This window comes from Melanaphis sacchari, unplaced genomic scaffold (assembly GCF_002803265.2).
Source record: "Melanaphis sacchari strain LSU unplaced genomic scaffold, SCAv2.0 Contig54_pilon_pilon, whole genome shotgun sequence".
Taxonomy (NCBI): domain Eukaryota; kingdom Metazoa; phylum Arthropoda; class Insecta; order Hemiptera; family Aphididae; genus Melanaphis; species Melanaphis sacchari.
The window spans coordinates 1,801,686-1,827,414 of NW_020271380.1; the positions used below are offsets into that span (position 1 = coordinate 1,801,686).

The window sequence follows — 25,729 nt, forward strand, 5'->3', positions numbered from 1 at the left end:
TCGTATCCCGACTCAATATATTGTAGGTAAAATTAAATTTTAAATTATATTCTACTTACATACGACTCTATAAAATATGTATTAAATGATATCTCTATTTTTTACGTGTAACGCGCGACGATATTGTGTTGAGTGTATGCAGTGCTACAAACATTTTGTGATTTGTGATAAATGATAACTTAATTATATTACGGTATACATAACATTATATTATATCATTTATAGTGTTTATCATATTTAACTAATTACTAGAATATATTACTATACTTCGCCGCGGTATAGGTATACCCATTTACAATTTGAATCTAACGCGTTTCGAAAAATAATGTTTTTTCTCGGTACAGTTTTTTTTTGTTTAAAAAAAAGTTATTTAACAGCGGCTTAAAAGTTAAAATTATTATCCATTATTAGCATAAAATAATTCCTTAATAATATTGTTCTTATTATACCAATTAACTGTGTATTTATCGCGGTGAACATGATGTGCAGCGATCTAACCGTATTCCCTTGATCCTTATTTATATTTATATTAATATAGACGATTGAATATTATATATGGTTATATTTAACACATATTGTAGTAATACTAGCAAATATACATATACGAGTATATATATATATAAATAATAAAAACAATTCATATAATATTAAATATTATGTTAGCCGTTTACATTATTTTATAATAGGTATGTAATACTGCAAAAGAAAGGCGTCCAAATAAGAAAACGAACGCAAACATTAACATTACCTAAATATCAAAAATTGTATAACAAGATTCACGTTTAAGTCAAGGTCCAGTTTTAATCTTATTATTTAAAGAAATATATATTATAATATTATACAATAATACGAGCGGCATGCGCCTATATATCGGTTTTCTGTAAATTAATTAATTATGAAATAATATATTATATTATATCACGATCGATAAATGCATTGTGTAATATTTTATTTGCCATTATATTATATTATACAAGACATGTTTAAATAGAAAACTGTATACTTTTATTATGTCACGTTTATACCTGTTCCACCGCGATGTTCATTGCATACGAACAGTTTTAAACCATTGAAAAGAAGAATTCAATTCAGTGCTATTTTTGAAGTTTTAATTACGTTACTTAATATACGGTCAGATCAACACACTATATACACTACAGTATTCTTCAAAGTTGATTAACGAAATCTTTTCACTCTCTTCAGTTTTCTTTCAACTAGGTATAAATATATTTACTATTTTTTAGTAGGTATTTAGATACTTATACCGTTTAAGTAATATTCTGTAGCATTGAAAAGTTATTTTTACAAATAAGTAATTGTAAATTATTAATCAGATGACTCTTTTAAAATGTTCTATCAATTTTACAACAGTAAACAGTGATGTATTTATGGGGGGTTCCACCCCACCCCCCAAAAAAATATACAAAAAGCATATATATATATATATAATACAGGGACGATCTCAGAAAAAAATCATGAAGGGGAATGTAGGTAGTCTTTAAAATTGCTGACTAAAATTATTTTGACCTTTTTTTGCTCTTTATATGCTTTTTTTATCTGATGACCTTTTTTTTTGCTGTCTTTGCCCCCCCCCCCCCCGGGAAAATTTCTGGATCTACTCCTGTCACCTCTCCCCTCCCCCTAAATAAGTTTATAAATACGCCACTGACAGTAAAGAAATAAAGGCATTAAAAGCTATTCAGTAAGCTATAGACATAACTAGTTGAATATTGTTGTCCATTTATCAGAATAATCGGCGAATTCAATAATTAAAATGAACGTATTTTGTATGTTTTCTCTTAACTCGAGTCGCTATAATAAAATTTCAGTAAGGATTATTAATTCGTGATCGAGACCAAAAATGTACTCTAGCTTTTAAAGAAGTTCTTACTCGTCTAGAATGGCTGGATCAGTGGGACCTGTAGTTACCACTTTGGAAACTATTCCTTAAGGACTCTTTGTTACTCTTTTTTCCAGGGTTATCCCGACCCGAAAAATACTCTTCCACGCCTGATCCAACCACCTAAATGTCAATGACTTAGAACGAATCGCTTAGTTTAATTATTCTTAAATTGGCATTGGCAATTTTTAATGCCGCTTATGCCTGTTTAGCCACTTATATTATTTTTGTAAATGAGGTTAAGCCAACTAGGTCAAATACCCTTTACACACCGCGTCAGAGTGTATATTATGTATGGTTTATCATTGATGATATTTATTAGCTAGATAATAACAATAATTCTAATGTGTATTTGGTTACATTCCTTTAATAACTAATAACTAAGGTTATTAAAGATGACTTAATATTTATAAAACTCAATTTATGGACACTGACAGTTTTTGATTAAATTGTCATTTGCTCTCAATTAAAAAAAAACTAACATCTAACTTCTATTCTAAATTAGTTAGTTTTTATATTTTTATTTTAAAGTACCTACCTAACTTAGTTTTAACTAATCGAAAACTAGACCAACTTTCTCTAATTCATCAATCATACTTCGCTTAACTTGAGTGGTATCTGCCGATAACTAATAGCGTTATATTCTGAAACTAGAAAAAAATAGAACTTTAAACATATAGCACCTACTACCTAGGTACCTAACACGTAGAAAACTTAATGTGATACATTAATTTTATCTTTCTGATCTAATAAATTCGTCTTAAACATTTGAGTAATAGGGGTACCTACATTAAAAAATCGATCTTTAGTATACGTCAACCAGACACCCGGTTAAATGCGTTCAGTCTTTACAAAGTACCAAAACACTATAGGTATGGCTATTATTGGCTATTGCACATTTGCAGTTGAGATGTAAGACTAGTGTTTTAAATTGCCTGTCAACCTGGCCCGAAATATATCAGTGCTTCGGTGTTTTTCCGACAAACAAATTAGTCACAAGCTCTAGAAAAGTAGAAATAGACGAGCAAAGGCGCCGACTTTTAGAATTTAGTACGGGAGCAAATACGTATAAAACTTAAACTAACTACTGTACAACTGTACAAGGATATTATTCCATTTCTCTCCAATAAAGTGATTAAGAAGGTACAGTCGTTTCCAGATAGATTGGTGGCGCAATAACAGAAAATTTGACAAAACCATCATCAATACCTTGATAATTACTAGTTATATCAGGGACGGATCCAGGGAAGGGGACTAGGGCGTCCCCCCTCCATCAAGACGTATTATTTCTCAATTTTTTTTATAATTCTACAGTTTCTGATATTACTATATTTCAAATCACATATGCGTCTAATAACATGATATATTATACGAAGTGGATATATATTATGTATAATGTATATATATATATATATATATATATCGGAAAAAGCGAAAATGTCAATGAACGTTTAGATTTTATTATTTAATTTATAAATATTATATTATATTAAATAATCATTAATTTATTAATTACATTGATTACTTACTATTATGACAAAAATTTTAAATTATGAATAAAGTATGTACTTATATAAAAAAATTTGCACCCCCTCCCCCCCAGATCTTTGCTCTGAATCTATGCCTGAGTTATGTAAGTACCTTTATAATATATATAATTATACTTACAGTCGACTCACAATAATTTAAACCTTCAATAATTCGAAACTTTCGGTAATTCTTGAAAATCTCGCGGCAATCGTAATTCCAAAAAAACCATTCATTTAACTCATTTAAGTACACTCGTTAATTCGAAATTAAATTTTAGAAAAACTGGCCACTAACACGGAATTATTCGAAGTTTCATCCGTTCAATGTTTGGTAATTCGAAGTTTATTCATCAAATGTATTTCTTATTATAAATTCGTTGATAATTTACTATACAATCGTATAGAGATTTGGCTTATTATTTTCGATATCTCTATAGAATTATTATCGTAAGAACTTTATTTTTTAATCGACTGTTAATAATTAATTTGCATAGTATAAAATTAGATACATAGTTTAATTTAAATTTTAAAAACAATAAAGGTAACGGTAATACCACCTAATTTTCTGAAATATTTATTATATATGTACAATAATAAAAAAATCTAAAAAATTTCTTAACTCTTGAGAAGCTTAATTCAAAATTTTTCAAAAGTCCCGCCAACTTCGAATTATCAAGAGTTGACTGCATATACTCATATAGGTAGTCATAATCGATAATCGTAATGGTATTTTATCTCTAGCCGTATTTAGACAATAATTAGTCGTTTTGATGAACATTTCTGCAAGGAAACTCATTAGGTACCTATAAATATAATACTACGATAATCAAATACATAATTTTTTAATACAAAAGCAAAATACTATTTTTGCATTTTATATAATTAAAGTACGGGGGCGACGCACCCCTTAAAATCAAATTACAAAGGCGATTGTCCCGGTTGCCGATTTACCAGTACGCCGTAAAATACTTGCACACTAAAACCGATAAACGCGCGCTTTAAGTCACATTACTCGTGTTTGATAACTGTTCGTCTATTTCCCGGGCTGAATAACAATATCTAGTGTTTAATATTATTTTTTATTAACTCCTTGCAATTGGTAAGTAGGTAGGCAGCTCTGGAGTGAGCACTAACGCGCACAAACACGAGCCATTTTGTGCTCCAAGACCATATTATATTATTTGTGGATGGGGTCGATCTCAAAAAATGTACACACTAACGTTGTTCTATCGCTGTCGAACGAAATACTTAACATTTACAAACTAATGGTTAATATGTATATGACACATAACATTATCCATTTATTTATTAATCCAAACAAACTTTTTTGTTGTCGTTAAATTGTTGAAGGAGGAAAATTATAAGGAATTTCAATAAAAAAACAATAGTTTCCCATTAAAATACATGATTTTAAGCATTAAGTTTATATTTATATAAAGCACTAACAATAACAAAATCATGGTATTACATAATAATTTCTTCATATTTTTTTATAAGTTATTATAGAAAAATATAAAAATTATAGATAATTCAATACATCACATGAGTAGTTACTGCACAATTATTTTATAGCTAAAATGAGAAATATAATAATTTTATTGTGGTTTATATCACTTAATAATATATAATTTTTTTTTTTGTTTTAAAGTCACAGATACATATTTTTAAGTACAAATATATATATAAAGACAAAATAGAAAATTATGATTACGAAAATAAACAAGTTTGGAACTGGAAATAAAAATAAAAATAAATAAAACAGGATTTTTAAACTTGTCAAAAACATTATTATTATTATTTTGTTTTAGTAGGTTTTCTCTGACATATATTTAAAATAACAAACCACAAATTTAAACAAATCCAAAATGCTTAGTTTTTATGGCAATCAATAGTTTATGCCTAAGTATAGTACGACTGCTATAAAGTGGTATATACAATCTAGATATACATGTGTTGGCAGTTGGCAAGTGTGAATCATCAGCAGGACGCATGGTAACACTAGGCATTGGCTGGAATCCTTCTTCTGATGCAGGTAAAGCTGGTGATCCAGTCCAGAAATATACCTAAAAATATGTAATACATATATTAATAAAAAAAATTGTATTTTAAATAAAATTCCTAGTAAAAATTACCAAGTCCTGTCTTTCAGATGGAGTCATCTTATCAACAATAGACCATAACCAACGCTTAAACTTTATTTGGCGATCACTAGTGGCAAGACCAGACTCGTCATTGAAACTTGTGTAAGAGATTAGCAAAGGTACATTAATATCACCAACTCCATTTAACAGTAATCTCAAATCTTCAGCAGTTAAACCGTCTAATGAACTCTCAGGAATTACATCAAATACTCCAGATCTCAATGCCTAGGAAAAATGTAAATATCAATATTGTGACTATCTATCATTTGATTTGTTATCTTTAACTTACAAAGAAGGCTTTTTGTTGAGTTTTAAACATTCTAAACTCAGCATATTTTCTTACATAATCATAAACATTGTTGGGCGTCACTTCAATATCAACACCACAACTGATCAATTCTACACTTCCACCGCCTTCTTCTTGGCTCAGGTCAATGCTAATAAAATATTAAAAAACATAAATATTTCCAAAACTTTTATTAGATTAAAAATATATTATACCTAAAGTTCAAATCTAAAGTTGAAAATAATGATTCTTTATCTTTTGATTCAGCATCTAACACAAGTTGTCTGAGACTTTCATACATAACTGGATCAAAAAATGCTAAATCATGGAATCTTATAGATCTACCAAGAATCACTTTGAGAACATGGCGATTAAAATACATAGGGCATAATTCATTTTGTAAAAGACATAATCCAATCAATCTAAAAACACATATTAATTATCATCAAAACAATTTATAATAAACAAACATAACTTGTTTATAAATATAATTTAAGAATAAAGATTACCTTCCAGTATTCCTAAAAGCATTCAAACGTTCATAAGAAGCTTTTCCTTGACGTGGTGAGTAAAAACCTTGTTTACCAGGACAATAAAATAATGGTGTATTATCATCCAAGTTTTCTTCTATTACATTTTCTTCTGCAATATTTTCTTTAGCTGGTGGAGCAGGTTTAGAACCATGTTGTTCAGAAAGACTTAAGAACAAATCAACGTCTTCTGTAACAAAATAATTTATAAATTGTTGTGTACGTTAATTTATAAATCAAAAACTAATAATACCAAGAAGACTATCAGCAGGTGGTAATGGATGAGCCACATCAACAAGTGATGACATTTCAACAGTTTGCATAAGCAATGAAATAGCTTCATTTACACGCATTCTTAAAGCTTCTTCAGATGCTAATAATGTTAGTAGTTGAGCAGGTGATAACTCTAAAAGCATTCCTGTAATTTTGCTGGCTAAACTTGGTCTAATTTGAACAACCTATAAAATATATTGTAATATTATATTTTACACTTTTAAAATCAAAAATTATTTTTAATTAGAAAAAAGTACCTTTGGATACAGACGTTCACCAAGTTGTTGCTGGTGAGGAGTTAGATGAGAATTAGGATTAGCATCAGATGATCCAGAATTAGGAACAAATGAACGTGCTTCAACAGAGAGAGTACGGCGTTGTTCACGGTCACTACGCTCAGACCGTCTTGATGGCACTCGTGGTGATAGTGGACCAGGATGTCTTATTCGGGGAGATTCATTGCGCTCACGATTTCTTAAACGTTGAAGAACAGTGTATTGTGAATATCTACCACCAACTTGAACTGATTCAAGGTTTGGCAATTTTTCACTCGATAAAAGTGCCTGAACAAAAATACAAATCATTAACATATTTTGTCTTAAAAATAAAAATAAATATATTTATATTTACCTCAGCTAAAGCAGTATAGAATGATCTAGCAACACCCGATCCTTCACCAGGTTCATCCTTAAATGTTACTTTTACTCTATTAACCGCTAAACAGGGATAACTAAGAGATGTTCTACGGTGATAAGAATTATACTGATTATTTAATTCTTTGAAGGTCATAAGAATCAATTGATTACGATCACGCTCCAGCTATTTGAATAAATTTAATTTAATTTAGGTTAATAACACAATATACTTAATTAAAATACCAAATAGTTTTGTAAAAAAAACATTGTAAAAAATATTGACTAAGATACATACTTTGGATAATGTTAAATCTCGATTTTGCTGATTTCTCAATTTTTCCATATCTCTACGGAACTTTGCTTCTTTTACAGGGAAACCCCCAAGTTCAGATACAACAGATCCAGGTTCCAAACCTACATCTTCCATAAACACACGACCAAAAAGGTCCAATGTTAAACGCCAGCGACCTAACAATAAGTCATGGGATACACTTTCTCCTAAACGACTTCCCCTTAAAATGAAAACAGAAATTAATGTCAATGTTCATGATGTACTAGAAAAAAAATTTTTTGACATACTTATTCATTGGTTTAACAATATCATTGTTTGAATATGAATTGTGGCTATCGTCCACATCAGGATTTGGTTTTACTTGTGCTGAACTTGACTACAATTAAATAAACAAAAAAATGAATAAAACATATTTGAAACATTTCTATTTCTTTAACTAAATCAAATAACAGATAAGGTATAAAAATTTTAAATTTATCTTTCAATTAAGATATCATAAACATGAAAGTACATCCAAAAATTAATATTTAAGAATAAAGTTAATAATTAATAGGCATACATGAAATAGCATTAAATAAATATATGAATTAGTAATTTTATTTAGGAGTTCAATTTAATTTTAAGAATATTGTTTCATTAAATACTATCATGGACATATACTATAATAATAATACAGTAGGGTCACGGTAATCAGAACACAGACTAATCCGACAAACACAGTAATCCGAACAGGTTTGGAAATTGCTGCATCGCAATACTAATACACTCGTGTATCATAATTCATAGTAATATACAATACATGTACTTATTAACTGATTATTTATACATAATTATAATGATTTTGTTGATTTTGATCGTATTCATTGTGTTTTCCAACAACAAATTTTATGAATTGATTTTTTTTTAAGTCATAAGTAATCCGAAAGATCCCTTTCCCATTCTCGTTCGGATTGACGAGACCCTACTGTATATAACAGTGCTAGACATATTATTTAAATTATAATTATAATATTAAAGATTATTATTAAATTCTCAATTATGAGAAAAAAAAATCTACCTATCCACAAAATGCATATTAAAACAAAAAAAAATCAATATTTTGATTAAACATGTAAGTAAAGTAAAAACTTTTATATAAAATCACAGTTTAAGATCTTTAGAAATTATGAATTTAGTACAAATAATATGGATTATATGCATTTTATGAAGTTTTAGTTAATCAATATATATTATATAAGAACTTACAGAAGTAGATGGAGTTCCACCAGAAGGAGCTCTGACAATTACACTTTTAAGCATAGGAGATGTAGTATCAGAGAAAGTACTTGTTGGTACAATTATTAAGTCTCGATCTCTTTTGGTCATTTCAGCTGTAATTAGTATTAATTATTAGAATTTTAAATGATTATTTTGTATTATACTTACATTCAGGGATTGGTTGTGAAGTGTCTGATTCATCACCAAGGCCAAAGAACTCTGACATTTCATTAAATTTTTCAGTCACATTAGCACGAATAGAAAGATCTTCTGGTTCAGTATCTTGTCCTAAAATTTAAATTATACATATCAATAACTCTAAGTCAATCAAGGGAATAGGCACTCAAGCAATCATCTTGCTATACATAAATAAAAAAAATTATCTACAATGAACTAAAGTAAAAAAATATTAATTATGTTATGTAATTAAAAATTACAATAAACATATCTAAAACAGTTATAGCTAAATTATTTACTTTAACGGATGTATAATTTAAAAGATGATTTAATAAATATATAAATACATTATATAATTTGACAACAATGTTTTAAATTAGTTGATTATAACAAGATGAAAGCATGTCTAGATGTACAAGTTTTTGACACAAAGAATTTTGCGTTAAAATGTTTTAATCTGCTGCCAAAAAAAAAAACATATTAAATGCATATGATACATGGTGAAAAAAATATATAAAAAGTATTATTTCTCATTAGTAGTAATACAAAAAGATAATTATTTAATTCTTTTAGATTTAGATAGAATGAAATTTGTAGCTTCAACACTCAAAAAAATATGAATATGTCAGCAGACATCACCATGTTAATACTTATTAACACAATTGTTTTAGTTTTTTCTTTTCTACATGTAAACATGCATTCCATAAAATTATATTATTTTAAAAATACTATTATTTCTAATTATTAAATTATTAAATTAATTACACAATATGTAACCGCAGAAACAACTATCATTGATAATTAAATTTCAGTTAAATATTTTCAATTTTAATTCATTTTCAACGTTTTTTTTAAATTTAACATTAAAAACATAACTAAATATTATTTTTAACTGTATAATCTAATTATTTAAACATTAATTAGTAATAAATAACAAAATATTTTTTAAGTTTTAGCCATTACATATTATACTACTTAATAGATTAACGTTCCAATTTATACAAAAGGATAAACTAACAAAATATTAATATACAAAAAGATATACTTTAGTCAAAATAAATTAATATTATGATACCTTTTTAATAAATTATATATGCAATATTTTAAATGCAACGATAAATAATATTAAAAGACACACAAATTCTGTCAATACATTTATCAAAAATAACTGAATTCTGCGTTACACAATAAATTCAAACTCTACTCTATTCTACCAACTTTTTCTTTCATGTTCTTTGGGTAACTGTTCACTTCCATTATCGTTACGACTGGATAAACTAAGCCTTGATGGCAGACCATCCAATGATCCATCTAAAGGTGCTACAAAATGGATCATGTATTTCAATAATAAATATTTTTTCTTCACCAATATAACTTATGACTTATTATTCATTACTAAATTAAAAATAATTACATACCTGAAAGTTTTGGAGAGCCAAACATATCCTCTTTACGTGCATTTGGTTGCAGCAAGTGTGGTTGATCAGCTAACGGCATAGCTTGAGTCATAGGTGTTTCAAAAGGATCTGGTGGAGGACATCCTAAACATAAAGTAGAATCTGATCGTTGGAAAAATGCATGACGTCGACCTCTAGTTCCAGAATCCATGTCTAAAAATCTTGGACTAGATGCTTGACTGATTGATGGTACAGTAGTATTAATTTCTTCATCATTTTCTTCATTATCATTTTCATCCTAAAAAATAAAAATATAAATAGTTAAAACTTAGTTGATAAGAACTAACAAGAAGAAGAAATATCAAGTTGCAGTAACATTTGAGTAAACTATAAAAAAAAAAAACTCAAAAACTTATGTTTAATTGTAAGAATGTTAAGAATAAAAAATGATAACAAAGAATTCATCATGGATTAATCAGGGGATAATTAGTTAAGATGGAATAACTATATACCACGAGTTCGCCAAATTGGGGAACATTAAATTTCTCGACCTGATTAAATTGGAATAGATCAAATTCTTTTATACAAGCTGGTGGTATATAAATACATATTTGTACATTAATTTTAAAATTTTTATCATTTCGGTATCCGCATACACAATAAAAATATTATTTTTTTGAATAGCAACACCTATTTTGAACACCATATTTGGAAAGGCCTAATTTTTTTTAATAAATAGAGAATGTCTACAACGATTTCAATTAAGCGTAGAAAATAACAGAGGAAACTTTGAGCAATTTATTTATTAAATTATATAATTAAAAAACAACCGTTTTAAATAATATTCAATAAAAAAATGTATATGTATACCCATATTATGAAAATCTTATCTATAACACGTTTAAAAAAAATATGTAAAAACATTAAAAAATTAACCAATATTAAATAATTATAAATAATTTTGTATACTTGAATGAATCGTAAAAATTTATTTATTTATTAAAAAGAAAATGGCTTTTGTTCAAGCAATTTTTAATTTAGAACCATAGTTGATACATTAAAATTACTTAAAAAAATTAGACCTATCCAAATATGGTGTTACTATTCAAAAAAAAAAATAAATATTTTTATTGCACATGCACATACCGAAATGATAAAAACTTTGAAGTTTATTTACAAATGTGTATTTATATACCACTAGCATGTAAAAAAAATTCAATTTATTCCAATTTAATCTGACCGAGAAATTTAATGTTCCCTAAATTGGTGAACATATGGCATGTTAACATTCATTGATATAACAAAAAGTTATTAATTTTTTATATCTTTAAGAATATTTTATATTTAATTATAAAACATCTTAATATATATTATACTGATAAATACAAGCTGTAAATCTTACCTGCTGATCTATAACCCAAGGTTCAGTTTCTAATGAATCTGATAAAATAACAGGTGTATTTATTGATTGACAGTTAACAGCAGCTGTATCAGCCCTCATGTAATACACTAATGCATCCAAAACATAAGCAACGTGTTTTAAAGAAGAAACATCCAAAACTGGTAAAGAATCTCCATGCTCATTACTGTGAGCACGCATTAGAGATAAACAGTATGATATAAATTCACGTCGAGGTTCAACTGCCTGACTATTATTATTACTAGTTGAACCTAAAAAATAAAAATAGATAAATTAAGAGACACATATTATACCATACTTAAATTTTTTAAACATTACCTATTCCAGATGATGTACTTGGTATTGTATTTGTAGTATTAGCTGTAGTCGTTGAATGTAAAGGATGTCTTGGATGTTGTGGATCAGATGATTGAGTAAGTGAAGCACCAAACCTAAGTTGAGCTTCAGTAGAATCCATAATTGCCATTAACCAATCCCAGGTAGGTTTAAGTGACTTTTCAATTATTATCTAAATAAAATGTATACTTGAATAATAAGAAAAAATAAAAGCAATATTTTTTAAATATTACCTGTAAACTACAAGTATCTTGTACTGATATACGCACTGGTATTGGTAATGATGGTGGGTCATTTAAAGATGTAACCAATAAATCGGCAATTTGTCGTATGACTACTGCAAATGCTCTAGCTAAACTTGAAGCAGTAGTAGCCATTGTGATTGAATCATTAAGACCAGCTGCTGCAGAAGCAACAGCTGCTGCAGCGGCTGCTGCTGCATTATTGCTTCCATTACCAGAACTATTTGTACTATTACTAACTGCAGCTACAGCAGATCGCCTCAATGATGTAGGATCTATGAATACTAACGAATTTCCAGAAGCAACTCTAAACCCTATTAAATATAAATATCCTTATTAAATGACACTTAAATAAAAATATTTGAAATAATGAGCAAAATATTAAAATGCATTATTTATTAATAATTTTAATGTATAGAAATATACAATAACTGAAAATCTACGCAATACTTGCTAAAATATTTCAATTTATAAAAGTTTTTCAACTTATTAACTATGTTTAAATTAGAATTTTTAAGATAATTGCTTCAAGAACAAAATAGGTGGGCAAGCAATGGATTTAGTAGAGCTATAAAAATCTTTAGTAAAAATATTTATACTATTAAGTAAAAAAATAAAAATAAAAAAAATGAAGATTAAGAGTTGTAGATACATGGATAGTCAAATGGTAGTTTAGCACAGATCAGAAACTACATTACTGATGTTTATATACAGATAATGTTACAAAATGAGTATAATTTTCTTATCTAAGCATCAAATTACGAAGAATACAATTTAAATGTTCAATACATCCAATTATATTTTATTCAGAATATTATTGAGATGAATACTAAATACACATCATTAAAACATTGAAAAAACTTAATTTAAAAAAAGAAAATCGACCATAATATTTTAGAATAAATGAAATTAATTATATCATACTATGCAAGTTAAAATAGAAGTATTTAAATTTATTATAATAATTAAATAATTAGTTAGCATATTATACTTGTCATTACTCAATTTATGAATAATATAATTATTTACCTGTTGCTGTTCGTGTGGCAGTATCGCGATTTCTAATTGCCCATTGCATAGATTGAGGTGCTAAATTTGTTCTATGTCCTTGTCCAGAAGTTGTACTGTAAAATATAAATAAAAATTAATGTTAAAATTATATTATTATGAAAATTAAAACATACGTTCTTCTTTCTAATTGATCTTCAGACACAAGAAATTCTTCAGCATCTAATTCATCAGTTTCTCCAGCTTCAGATTCTTCACCATCTTCTTGTTGAGTTGACTCTCCTGATTCATCGTCAGTGTCTGATCCAGCAGTAGCTCCTGTCTGGACACTTCTTTGACCACCACCATCTTGATTACTTTGATCAGAATCTGAATCTGTTTCAACTAACATATCTTCTGTATCAGATTCTGGGTCAACTGGACCTTGTTGATTAGAATCAGAAATACTACTTGGCCCTAAACGAACATGACTTTCAAGCACACTTCCCATAACATCTTCTGGATCACTACCTTCACCATCATTATCTGAAAAATAATTAGGAAACACTGAGTATGTTAAAGCTAATAATTAAAATTAAATTTATTATTTTAACAACAATAACAGCCAGTTACCAGTAATCTATATACATATAATTATTTATCTATATAGATATTTTAAGAAACTTTAAGATATATAAAATTATGTTTAAAATACTTGAATCTGTTAAAAACTGGTAAATTGCATACTATTTAAAATCAAAATTTAATCAATAAAAAAAATTACTATCTGCCATTTCATCTTCTAATTCTATATCAATTGGAGGTTGATCATTTTGAGATTGCCTGTGAACATTAGCACCTTCTATTTGATCGGACAAATTCATATTATTTGGAGCCATTGGCTCTACAAAAAATATTTCTTCATAACTCTAAAATAAATGTTATTATTACTATTTATTCGTCTTAGATATATTATACTGTGATAATACATACTTGGATGTCTGGATTAGTATTAGTAGACAAAGTAAATGGAGCAGTAGGTCTTGCGACACCAAGACGAACGGGCGCAATTAAACTTTCAGCTGTTTCGCATAATTCTTCGATTGATAATTTCATTAGTGATTGGAAAATACGTCTAGCTCGAGCAAATGGAGAAGATAAATTTCCAAGCCTAATTTGAACAAACATAAAAATTTTAAATAAAAAATGATTATGCTCATTAATTACTATATACTCACATTCGTCGCTTATTATTTTGAGGAGCTAATTCAACACTATAAACAACAAATACACGTATTACAGATCTAATAAAACGACGTGCTATCGAGTTAACTTCAGCTACATTGCTTAACGGATTATGCAGCTCTTTAACAATTGTTGTCACTAAAGCATCAACCATCTAGGGATATCAAAACATTTTTAGTATATTAACTTTTTAAAATAATAAATTAATTATATTAACTTACTAAAAATGAGTTAGTAATTACTTCAGCATTACATTTAAAAAGTAAACAATGCATAAATTTATCCAGGAATGTAGTACCAGATTGGTTTTTTAAATATGGTTGGTCAGTAGTTAATTTAGATTCAGAATCATTTTTTACTCCTGACATTATCATAGCTTTTACCGCAGGCCAATCATTTAGTAATCTTTCTAATGCTTTACGGCTAAATCGTGGTGGTTCTAAATCATGATCTGGCATATCTAATTCTATAATAATAAAAACATTAAAAACATTTCTTTCTTAACACAACAATTTAATTTAATTATTACCAATATCAGAAGATGGTGTTTTACGAGAAGCAGCTCGTTGTCTGGATGATCTACTATATTGACGTTGTTCATTTGATTGTCGGCCAACTGTTTGTACCAAAAATAATAATATACTTTCTCCTCTGAAAAATTAAAAAGTTTTAGATAAATGTAATCGTAATTTTATAAAATGTTAATATGATACCTTGAATTATAATGGGTTACTAAATCAGTTTCATTAATTAATCTGTTTAGTAGTTGTAATCTAGATGCTTGATGACCTTGTACTAAAGCTTTACAGCGACATTTTTCCCAACAATCACAATACGCAGTAGGTGATGTTCTTTTTAATTTACAGTCATGGCCTCGATGACAAACCCGAGCACACTCTGTACAGCAGCATAATGATCCAGTTAAGCCACATGTACGACATTCAAATATATCCTGGTACAAAATTATCATATAAATAATTAATTTCAATAATATTTTAAGTGTACTTTAAATTACGATTACCTAACAATTTACATCATCATTAGTTACTATTTATCAAAACTTAAGATTTAATTAAGAATAGCTACTTATTACTACACAAAATATCTATTTGTCTAGTAATATAATGATTTAATAAATTAAAATTTATTCTTGTTATTCAATATGAATTTGTTATTTTTAGAAAACATGACAACAATTTTTTTTTTTTAAATCATTAATAATTTATTTGAAATAATTTTATCTCGACATACACTCAAAATTATTATTAGAAATATCATGCAAAAGGGTGAGATTTTTCAAAAATAATCATACACTAATATTACTTGCACCAAAATAACTATGCACAGAAATAGTAGCACCAATTTGTACTAAACCTTTAAATCTATTTGGCTCATTATATATATTTCAAGGCAGATAACTTCTTTTATTTAATTTTGGACAAATAAAAAAATAATATACTTAAAGATATCAACAGTAATAATAAAAGAGAAATGAATAGATGCATTAGCTAATTGTTATTTAATATTATAATATAAAAAGATGTGATCAGGATTACACTTTAAAAAATAGTTCGTACAAAATAATATAATTACCTGATTAATATGTTCAGCTCCAGTCCAGGTAAAACTGCAAGTGTCATTGCAACAAATAACATGCAATGGACTGTAATCTGGATTTGAACCAGGAGGATAAACCATAGAAGCTAAAACTTCCTTCGCTTTAAGAATTTTCTCACTATCACTTTCACGTTGAAATGATCTCTCAGTATACCAAATATGTGTCTTGTAAATTGATAATGGTGGTGGAGGTGGTGGAAGAGGAAAATATCCTATGATAAAAAAATGTATTTCAGTCAATAAAATATTTTGATACAATTAGGAAAATGTTCAGTCTAATAGTAAAAAAAATATTCTAAGATGAAACTTACCTTTAGAAAAATCATTTGACTGTTGTTGTGATGGTGGAGGCGGTGGTGGTGGAGGAGGTGGTGGTTGTGCCAATCCAGATGATAATGACCAATAGGGTGGTAACTCAAAGTTGCTAACAGGTGAATTCTTAAACATAGGTACTGGTTGAGGAGTTATTTCTGGAGGTACTTTGTTACTACTAGTAGAATTAGATCCTGTTCCAGCAACAGAAGATCTCCAAGCACTCATCACATTTTTAATTGCATGCTCTTGTTCGGTAGCTGAAGTACCTTGCATTTCAAATATATTAGGAGGTAGTACTACTTTGGACACTACACGATGGATAGTATCAAGTAAAATAATAGCAGCAGGATATGCTCTAACAGTCACCGCCAACATAAATGGAGTTAATCCTTGAGCATCTCTAAACAAATTAAATAAAAAAGTTTTAAAATTGTTTTTAAAAAAACTCACAAGTTTTAATTTATAGTTTTATTTTATAAAACCAATTTGTTAAATAAAAAAACTTCAAATTACAAGTACTTATTACTGAACAAAGTTTAATAAAAAAAAAAATTATATGTAAAAATAAAAGTATTTATATTTAAATTTTAAAGACATGCAATATTAACATACTTAGCAGTCAACAAATCCAATAGATGAGGTGAAAATACAGTTGATTCACACAGTAGTCGTAAAATTGCTAAGGCATTGTTTCTTCTTTCAGTGTTTGGATTAATTGGTGGTGTTGGTTGAATTGTTTCTTCTTCATTTTGTAAAACTGGGTTTGACTGGGTAGTTGCATTAACTGGTTCTTGCCATGGTTCAGGAACAGTACCTGGTGGTGGTGCTTCATCATTCATTTCCATTTGCTCAGAGTCAGATGAATTATTAGTGGTACTACCTAATGATTATTAAATGAATACATGTATTTATTATAAGTAACTGTTTTAATATTTCCTCACATAGTAACATAAGAAAACTTAATAAACTATCCCAAACATTAACTTACTTGATCTAACAGCAGCTGAAGCTCGTCTCATCATTTCTCGTAAACTAAATGTTGATCGTACCCCAAATGCCTTTTGAATTACATTCAAAGTGTCTACATTAGGATTTGGTTGATTGGATAGATTATCTCCTTCTAGAAACATAATAAAATAAACACATATATATTAAATAAATACTTACTATTAATTAAAAATAATATATTTTTAATACCTTCTAGATCTTTATTTGAAATAGGAGCACAGACTGAAACACAAGCATGTAAAAGATTACGATTACCATCGCATCGCTCTGCTAAAATTTGTGATAAGAGACTATTATCTAAAAAAAAATTTACAAAAAAACGCCTTTATTAAATATATTTAGATGATAAAAAATATAAATGTAAATAATTAATACCAATATCAAGTGATAGCTGGTGTATCAACATTTTAACTGACTCAAGGTTGGGTTTTAATATTCGAGACATGAGTATTTGTTGTTCTACATCCAATACTATGATGGCAGCAACTGCTTTTACATGAGGAGAAGTAACTGTATATGAACCAATACCCATACAACGTACAGGTCCCAAATCTAACCACTGTGGCTCTCTCATTGAATCAGTGCTGTCTTTAGCCAGTGGATAAATAGTCCGATTACCATCACGTAAAATACATATATTATCTTTACTCTATAATGAAAATATAAAAAATTACAATTACACAATTTACTATTAAGTAATAAAATAAGATATTAAATATAAAATTACTTCAGCAGTACAAATAATTTGCATATTATCAGGATTTAGTCCAATTAAAGCACTAGCATCAACTGGAAAAGGACTATCTTGCTCTATTTTTCCACTAGTTACATTAAATTTAATGTAACTGATTTTTGAACCATTTTTAACGATAGCATGTACACCTTCAAATAAAATAGTTTTAAATGAAAAAAAAAAAAAAATGTCAATAAATTAATATACCTTGACCATCAATAGTTAAAGTCAGGATTTGATTTCCGTTATCAGTTGGTATATTTATTCTTCTAGGTGTTCTCTGAAAACAATCTGGTACTTTACTTGCAACAGCCACTTTACAAACCTATAAACAAATAAATTATACAAATATTAAAAATAAAAATACAGAAATCAATTTTTTTTTTTTATATTCACCTGAAGGTCATCTTTTTTCATTAATCTAACTTCATTTTGGTCTAACACCTTTATGATGTTTGTTACTACATCATCACTTGTAGACGTATTTGGATCTTTATCTTTAGGAAATATTCCAGTTACAATATCTTTTGAAACACAAGGAAATTTAACTGCAGCATATGCACCATCCACATGAACAACGCGGCCTATAAAAATACAAATGTATAATAACTAATAAGAATAATTTATTTTTGCTAAAGAAATTACCAATAGGCAAACTCTTTTGATCTTCAACAAATACGACATCTTTTAATGGCCAATCCTCTTCAATATTTTTATCATCTTCAAGACCTTTCATTGTTACTCTTTTGGTTCTCTCTGAAAATTATTACACGTTAACTTGAAATTTTTAATAAACCATTTATTTTCCAAGACACTTCATGGTATTTAATTTACTTTTATTCTATGTGTGCAAATCTGCCTTTAGTTAGTAAATAATATTATACAAACATATATATATATATAAAATCACCATCACAAGGCAGGTGTTTGTATTTATAGTACACAACAGTGAAAAGGTAAATTAACTTACTTGAACTTTGAACAGTGCTTCCTGTTTCACTGCAAGTACTTGATGCTGGAGAAGGAGGAGGTGGCATGTCAATTCGATCAGCAGTCTCTTTACTTTTTTCAATAGGTGAGCATGATTTAGAGGAACTACTATTAATGTTTTGAGACTGAAATATCTGAGGTGGTGTCAAAATTTGAAATCTGCAAACATCAGCATATGTCCAGGCAGAATTTAATAATTGACCTATTTTAGGTTCACCGCCATACAAAGTTATGCCTATAAATAAATAATAAAATTAATAATATGATAATATTCTTAAAATCAAAAATTGTATACTTACCAATAGCTCCTGGCTGATAAAGTGGACTATTTTTCATACAAACTTGACTTCCAACAATAATATCAGAATTTAAATTGTTTGTTTTTTGTTTTCTGGCTTTAGTACGATATTTATCCCATATTTTACGTCTTTGATTAAACGGTAATACTCCCCTGTTTGATTGATAAAATTATATTATAAATTAAATCAAATAACCTATAGAATTAATAGTAAAATTAATACATACCACCAATAAAGTGCTCCACTTTCCAAACGTGCTAGAGTATACAGTGGGCAAGTATGGATAGAAATTATATGATCAACAACAAATTCAGAATAAAGCTGAGCTGGATGTTCAAGTTTAGAAGCAGTAGCAGCATGAGTAAGACTTTCATCCATCCATGTAGCTACTTTATTAGATTCAGTTACTACGGAAACTCGTATAATGGTACCAGAAAGAAGAACTACTTTTTCATTAGTTAAACCAAGAGCATTAGTCTTTGGATGGTGTACATTGTTCTGAAAAATATGTTATATAAATAAAAATATCAATCATATATTTGTAAGGTCATAAATTTTACTTACATCTAAAGTCTTGTATGGATCAGCATCTTCCCATTTCCATTGATAAAGTTGTCCTCCAGCAGACAGGGCAATTAATTCTGAGTGGATTGCAGCAATTTGAATAAATTTTACATTTGGTTCTGGCCAATATTCTGCATCATTCGACAACCACAAAGGATTACCAGTGTTACTATCCTTTTTTTTAGAGTCTGCAGAAAATTCATAAGGTCCAACGTTAGAATCCTTCTTTTTAGAGTCTATAAATGATACAATTCAAAGCATAAATAGATCATTAAACTTATATTTCCATTATTATCATCTACCTGTATCTTTATCCCATGCTGAATCACGTAGTGCTCCTTCAAGCCACTGTTGTTGTCTTTGTCGATGTTGTTGTTGTCCATAACAATGGCGATCTCTCCATCTAGTGAAACTATCTCGATCACTAGGTCCTGAATTACGATCACTGGATGTACTGTCATTTGCACTATTGCTTACACGATCACGTTCACCTAATCTTCTAGCACCATTCCTACGAAATGTCAACATGGGTCTAAAATCCATGTAGATACTTATAAAGCTAAATAAAATGCAATACAATAAATCACATTTACCTTCTAGATGAAGAATATGAAAACATATCTTCTGAAAAAATTGCATCAGCATCAATAATAACAGAATGATCTGAATGAAATCCTCCACTATCCAATAAAGACATCAAATCTTCGGGGACATAAGAGTCGCCACCAGGTCCATTAACTTCCTCAATTTCTCCATCACCTTCTTCATCATCGCGTGATAGAAGATTGTTGACAGCCAAATTCACGTCCAAATTTGTTCGCTGAAGCTCACGTATTATTAAATTTCGACTTTTACCTTGCAACACAACTTGTGCTTGAGCTACAAGCTCTTCTGGTACAAATTGAGCTGGCATAACTGGACGTCCACTTGACGAACCACTACTCATTATCACACCACTACCAGATGACCTAAACAAAGTACTATAATTATTTACTGTATTCTACATAATATTAAAAATGTTGAACATTTTACCTTGAAGTTCCACGGAATGATCCTGATCTCATTATACGAGCTCGTCGAGTGAGGTGACGAGTAGCAGAAGTTAAATTTCCACCACCCCCACCACCTCCACCACCACTATTTCCACTGCTGGATTTAGAAGGCAACTTATTTGCATCTCCAGTAGATCTGGACAAGTCCAATCTTTCTGCAAGTACTGTAAATGGAATTCGAGCCACTCGTCCATCTTCAAATAATAAGCCAATATGATATGGTCCAACTACAATTTGTTTGATTGGAGATTTGATACTTGATAATACAGGATAAGATGATGTATTTCCTAAAATACTTCTATTTAAACGTTCGGAAACTTCTTTAAATCTAAAAACAAATAAAACAAATTCTGATTAGATATAAATACATTTATATATTTTACTAAAATGTGATATAGATAACCTACTATTTAATAATATTTGGGTAATATTATTTTATAATTGATAAATAAGGACATAATTAAAATTTTAAATCATAGTAAAACATATAATATAAACCTGACCAACAATGTTAGTTATAATTTTTTAAATCTAATAAAAACTATAAAATATACTTTAGATTACTTTATTAATTTGAAAATTTGTTAATAAAAGTAAAAGCACTTAAATTAACATGAGTATTCATAAGTGTTTTTATTTTTAACAGCAGAAATTTTTAAAATTTACTTAAACTAGACTTATTATCTAAATACCAATCATTATTAATTATTAAACACCAACACAAAAGGAACCTCTCATGACAAAAGTTTTAGTGATTACCTATGAACTTAAGCAGCACATAGGTACTCAAAACAGGAGCATGATAGGAAAATACTTATTATGAGTAGTATTTGATTCTAATAAGGGAGTGAAGGTAGAAAATAAATGTTATAAATAATCATTTTCTTGATTATTATAATATTAACATATCCCGCAACATATTTAGTTAAAAAGAAAAATCTAACATCAATTTATTAAATTTAAATACGAATAAATTTAACTATTTAACGAGTTTTTAAACAATATTGATTACATACTAAATAAACTAATCAAAGAAATTAAATATTAAATTGAAAGGAATACAAATGTCAACCATAAGTATCTTCCCAAGTGATACTTAACATTAATTTTTTTTATTAACTATACATATGCAATTAATTTAAGTTTATCAACTAATAATTAATTAACTTAATTATATTGATAAGCTAAAATACATATTTAACAAATAAAAAAAAAGAATAAACTTAAAAATAAAATTGCAATATAAGCAAAATTAAAATAATTTATGTTAAAAACTATAAAAGTACAGTTTTTAAAACAAAATATATACTGTCTTATTTAATTATCAATTGTGCAGAAACAATATCATCAAAAAAAATATCAAGTTAATAGAGTATAGTCAGCACTAATTTTGGGTAATACCACTAAAATAATACATAATATGTACATTCAGTCTGTATATTATGTGCATATTCATAACCACCAAAATATTATATTCAATTTTTATTAAAATTCTACCTACAGATATTTTAAATATACTTATTTACCAGATATTAACCACACTAAATGTAATTATCTCACATAAATGACCAAATGAAATACATTACATGAATATATCCCATTTGATAGCTAAACGCATGTACTAGTGATGTCACTAATATCTAGATTACAATATCATTCAAATAATCCGGATATACGAACCTAAAAAAATCTATGGATAAAATCCAAATTATGTGAATAATCTAAATATTTTAATCTTGATGCTTACTTATTAAAAGTTTAAATACTTGTTATTTAATTTATAGGTTTTAGATTGTGTTTTATATAAGTCGGTAAAACTTAAAATATAATAACTAATAATAATAGTTTGACGTAAATTTTACACCTTTAGAAAATTTGAGATTCATATACTCAAAATTCTGGATTTTTAATATCACTAGACAGTACAATTCATGCATAAACACAAAAATGAACAAATAATATGCAAAATAAAATAGGTAACTAAGTACTTATTTTATTATAATAAAATTCCTAGTTAATATTAGGTATCTATCTAATCATAATTTTTGAAATGGAAATCATTAGATACTATCCAATCAAATGACAATGCACATTTTAAGTGTACTACAACAAGAATGTAAAATAGCGTTTGTTAAATAGTTTTACCTGTAATTAATAAGTAGGCAAATGTTATTAACATAATGCATGATTCAGGGACATAAAATTTGATTGTAAAACATACAATCGTCTAAATAACGATGATAAAAGATCAATTGATTAAATCAACAATAGAAATGAAATGGATACTGAAACCATATTACAATGTAGGTATACATTTCAATTCATCTTGGCACTCAGCTACCATAACTATTTTCAAAAAACAGTATTCAAAAACTACATTATATTATAAAAAGTATAGTTCTCAGACTAATGCTTTTATAAAATTGTAAGTCGCAAAGTGCCAAAATGAACTGACCGGGTTAAACCTATCTAATATATGACCATTGTGTTAAGTACAGCATGGGCGTCAAAATCAAAGGAAAATCAGTTTTTCACAAAATCAATAAAAGAACACTGTCTAGTGAACCACCATTGGCATCACAGCCATCACCACACCCAACGAAAAAACCTAAGCGCGTTGTCCGACAGACGTAAAACGCAGAAAAAAGTTTAAATATGTACGACATTCACGACCGACGGACACACTGTCGGGGGGAGGCGGAACGCATTCCGTCGGCAATTAACAAAGACGACAAACGACAATATGTAGAATGACGAAAACGATTGAATAAATATATGTGCCGACCTGTCATTGAGCTGATCATCCGTTCCAGGGGCTGGATGGACGATGAATTGTAACGACGACATTGGATGCGATGCGAGGCAGAGAATGTCTGCCGGCGCACATCAACGCGAACCGTCCGACGAACGTCTGGCCGTTTTGTTATGGAATTTGAGGCGACAAACACAAATATCGTCGAGACGGTGCACGCAGGGACAAAAGAGCCGGAAAAAACGACTCTAATGAAAAAAACTGCACACACTAAGCACACAAACACACCACTAAACGTCGTGCACACAAACGGTTCAACGAGCGAGATATGCTATCGCCATTTTTGACGACGATGATGATGAGGATGAAGACGGTGACAAAGACGAGGGGGTATCGGACAGAATGGTTCGGTAGTTCGCTACTTAAAGTATGGTCGTGCGGCGGTGCCATGGTAGGAGGGAGACACGACCATGCCGACGGCAGCTGGTCACCGATGGTTACCAATAGTACCACACTACCACCGAGCTCGGTTGCTACGTACCACGATTTCTTGATCAAACGAAACGCGGTGTGCTGCTTGCCGGAGTCACGGTCCATGATAAACCTGATAATTGATAAGGCAAAAACGCCTTTTAAATAAAAATTTAGAATTTAACAAGGGGTCTCCTAATTTATTAATCAAAGCATGTATATTTAATAAAATTATAAAATATTTTATATTATAATATTTATAAAACCAGAACAATATGAATAAAATATAATAGTTGCAATTTTTATATAATATATTACACTATTACAGTAAACGTATAGAAAATAATAATAGTAATATTAATAATAAAAATAAGAAATAAGTTCTCAATGTAAAAGTATACAAAACATATATCCTAATGGCCTATGTCACCTAGGGTAATTTTAAAAATAAAAAAATTATAAAATAATAAAAATAAATGTATAACTTATTGACTTCTATAGTCAATATATATATCAATTTTCGCCTATGCCTGAATTCCGTCAATTTATGGCCGTCATAGAACCAAATTATAAAATTATCAAAGAAGAAGCATTAAAAAAAAAGATTGCATATTTTAAAATCAACTGTTGAAGAAAAAATTCGAAACAATTTAAAAGATGTCCAAATAGTCTTGTGTGCACATCGGATTGTTGGTCTTCATTGGCTTAAAATTCTTATATAACTATAACTGCACATGCTTTAGATAACGATTGGTCTCCGTTGTCATTTACTTTAACAACCCAAGAAATGGAAGAACCGGTGCATCCGAGTTGGGTCCGAGTACTAGGGGCTGGTTAGGTTTTTACCAACACAAAGACGATTTATTTTTTACAAAATTTTAATAATTTATATTTCTAATATTTTTTCACTTACACCTATATGGCTAATTTATATTATATGTATTTTGATACTTGGTTTTTAACATTTTTAATATTTTCAAAATAAACATTTTTAACCATACCTGTGATCTAAATAGATCATAGACAGTTCTAAGTCTGTTAAAATGGAAAGACAAATATTAGTATAGTGCTGTGTACTTATCAAAAAATATTCAAGAACTAGTGTTGTACCTAAAATAATTCAGGACCAAACTAGTGTAGTACCTATAAAAATCCGGGAACCAACTACTAGTGTAGCAATTTTAAATTCGGGACTCAACTCAGATGCAGCCGGAAGAACGACATACAGCTTTAAACATTATAGAAAGATTAGAAAATGTATTGGCTGTTTGGGAAATTAAA

General features: G+C 28.6%; 1 protein-coding gene across 7 annotated transcripts; it reads right to left on the bottom strand.

The window, feature by feature from the left end:
- Positions 1-5,212: 5,212 nt before the first annotated feature.
- Positions 5,213-24,368, bottom strand: LOC112599650 (E3 ubiquitin-protein ligase UBR5). Of its 7 annotated transcripts, none has more exons than XM_025346642.1 (43): positions 24,011-24,368; positions 21,206-21,553; positions 20,767-21,141; positions 20,476-20,684; positions 20,174-20,409; positions 19,836-20,107; positions 19,610-19,761; positions 19,291-19,545; positions 18,966-19,076; positions 18,717-18,904; positions 18,528-18,645; positions 18,315-18,469; positions 17,963-18,236; positions 17,777-17,884; positions 17,568-17,699; positions 17,192-17,459; positions 16,576-16,979; positions 16,241-16,476; positions 15,361-15,599; positions 15,177-15,298; positions 14,869-15,113; positions 14,641-14,801; positions 14,396-14,573; positions 14,187-14,331; positions 13,600-13,948; positions 13,445-13,539; positions 12,407-12,729; positions 12,156-12,345; positions 11,820-12,088; positions 10,439-10,715; positions 10,239-10,340; positions 9,012-9,131; positions 8,832-8,956; positions 7,874-7,962; positions 7,590-7,806; positions 7,290-7,478; positions 6,917-7,222; positions 6,640-6,844; positions 6,366-6,576; positions 6,072-6,278; positions 5,860-6,007; positions 5,562-5,795; positions 5,213-5,492 (listed from the first exon to the last, which is right to left on the bottom strand). In XM_025346642.1, the coding sequence occupies exons 1-43, from the start codon at positions 24,070-24,072 to the stop codon at positions 5,280-5,282; spliced, it is 8,862 nt and encodes a 2,953-aa protein (XP_025202427.1). In that variant the 5' UTR covers positions 24,073-24,368; the 3' UTR covers positions 5,213-5,279. The 7 variants fall into 7 exon arrangements, with proteins under 7 accessions (XP_025202427.1, XP_025202431.1, XP_025202429.1 ...); XM_025346646.1 differs by having other exon boundaries at positions 6,366-6,573; positions 20,174-20,361; positions 20,476-20,705; XM_025346644.1 differs by having other exon boundaries at positions 20,174-20,361; positions 20,476-20,705.
- Positions 24,369-25,729: the final 1,361 nt, after the last annotated feature.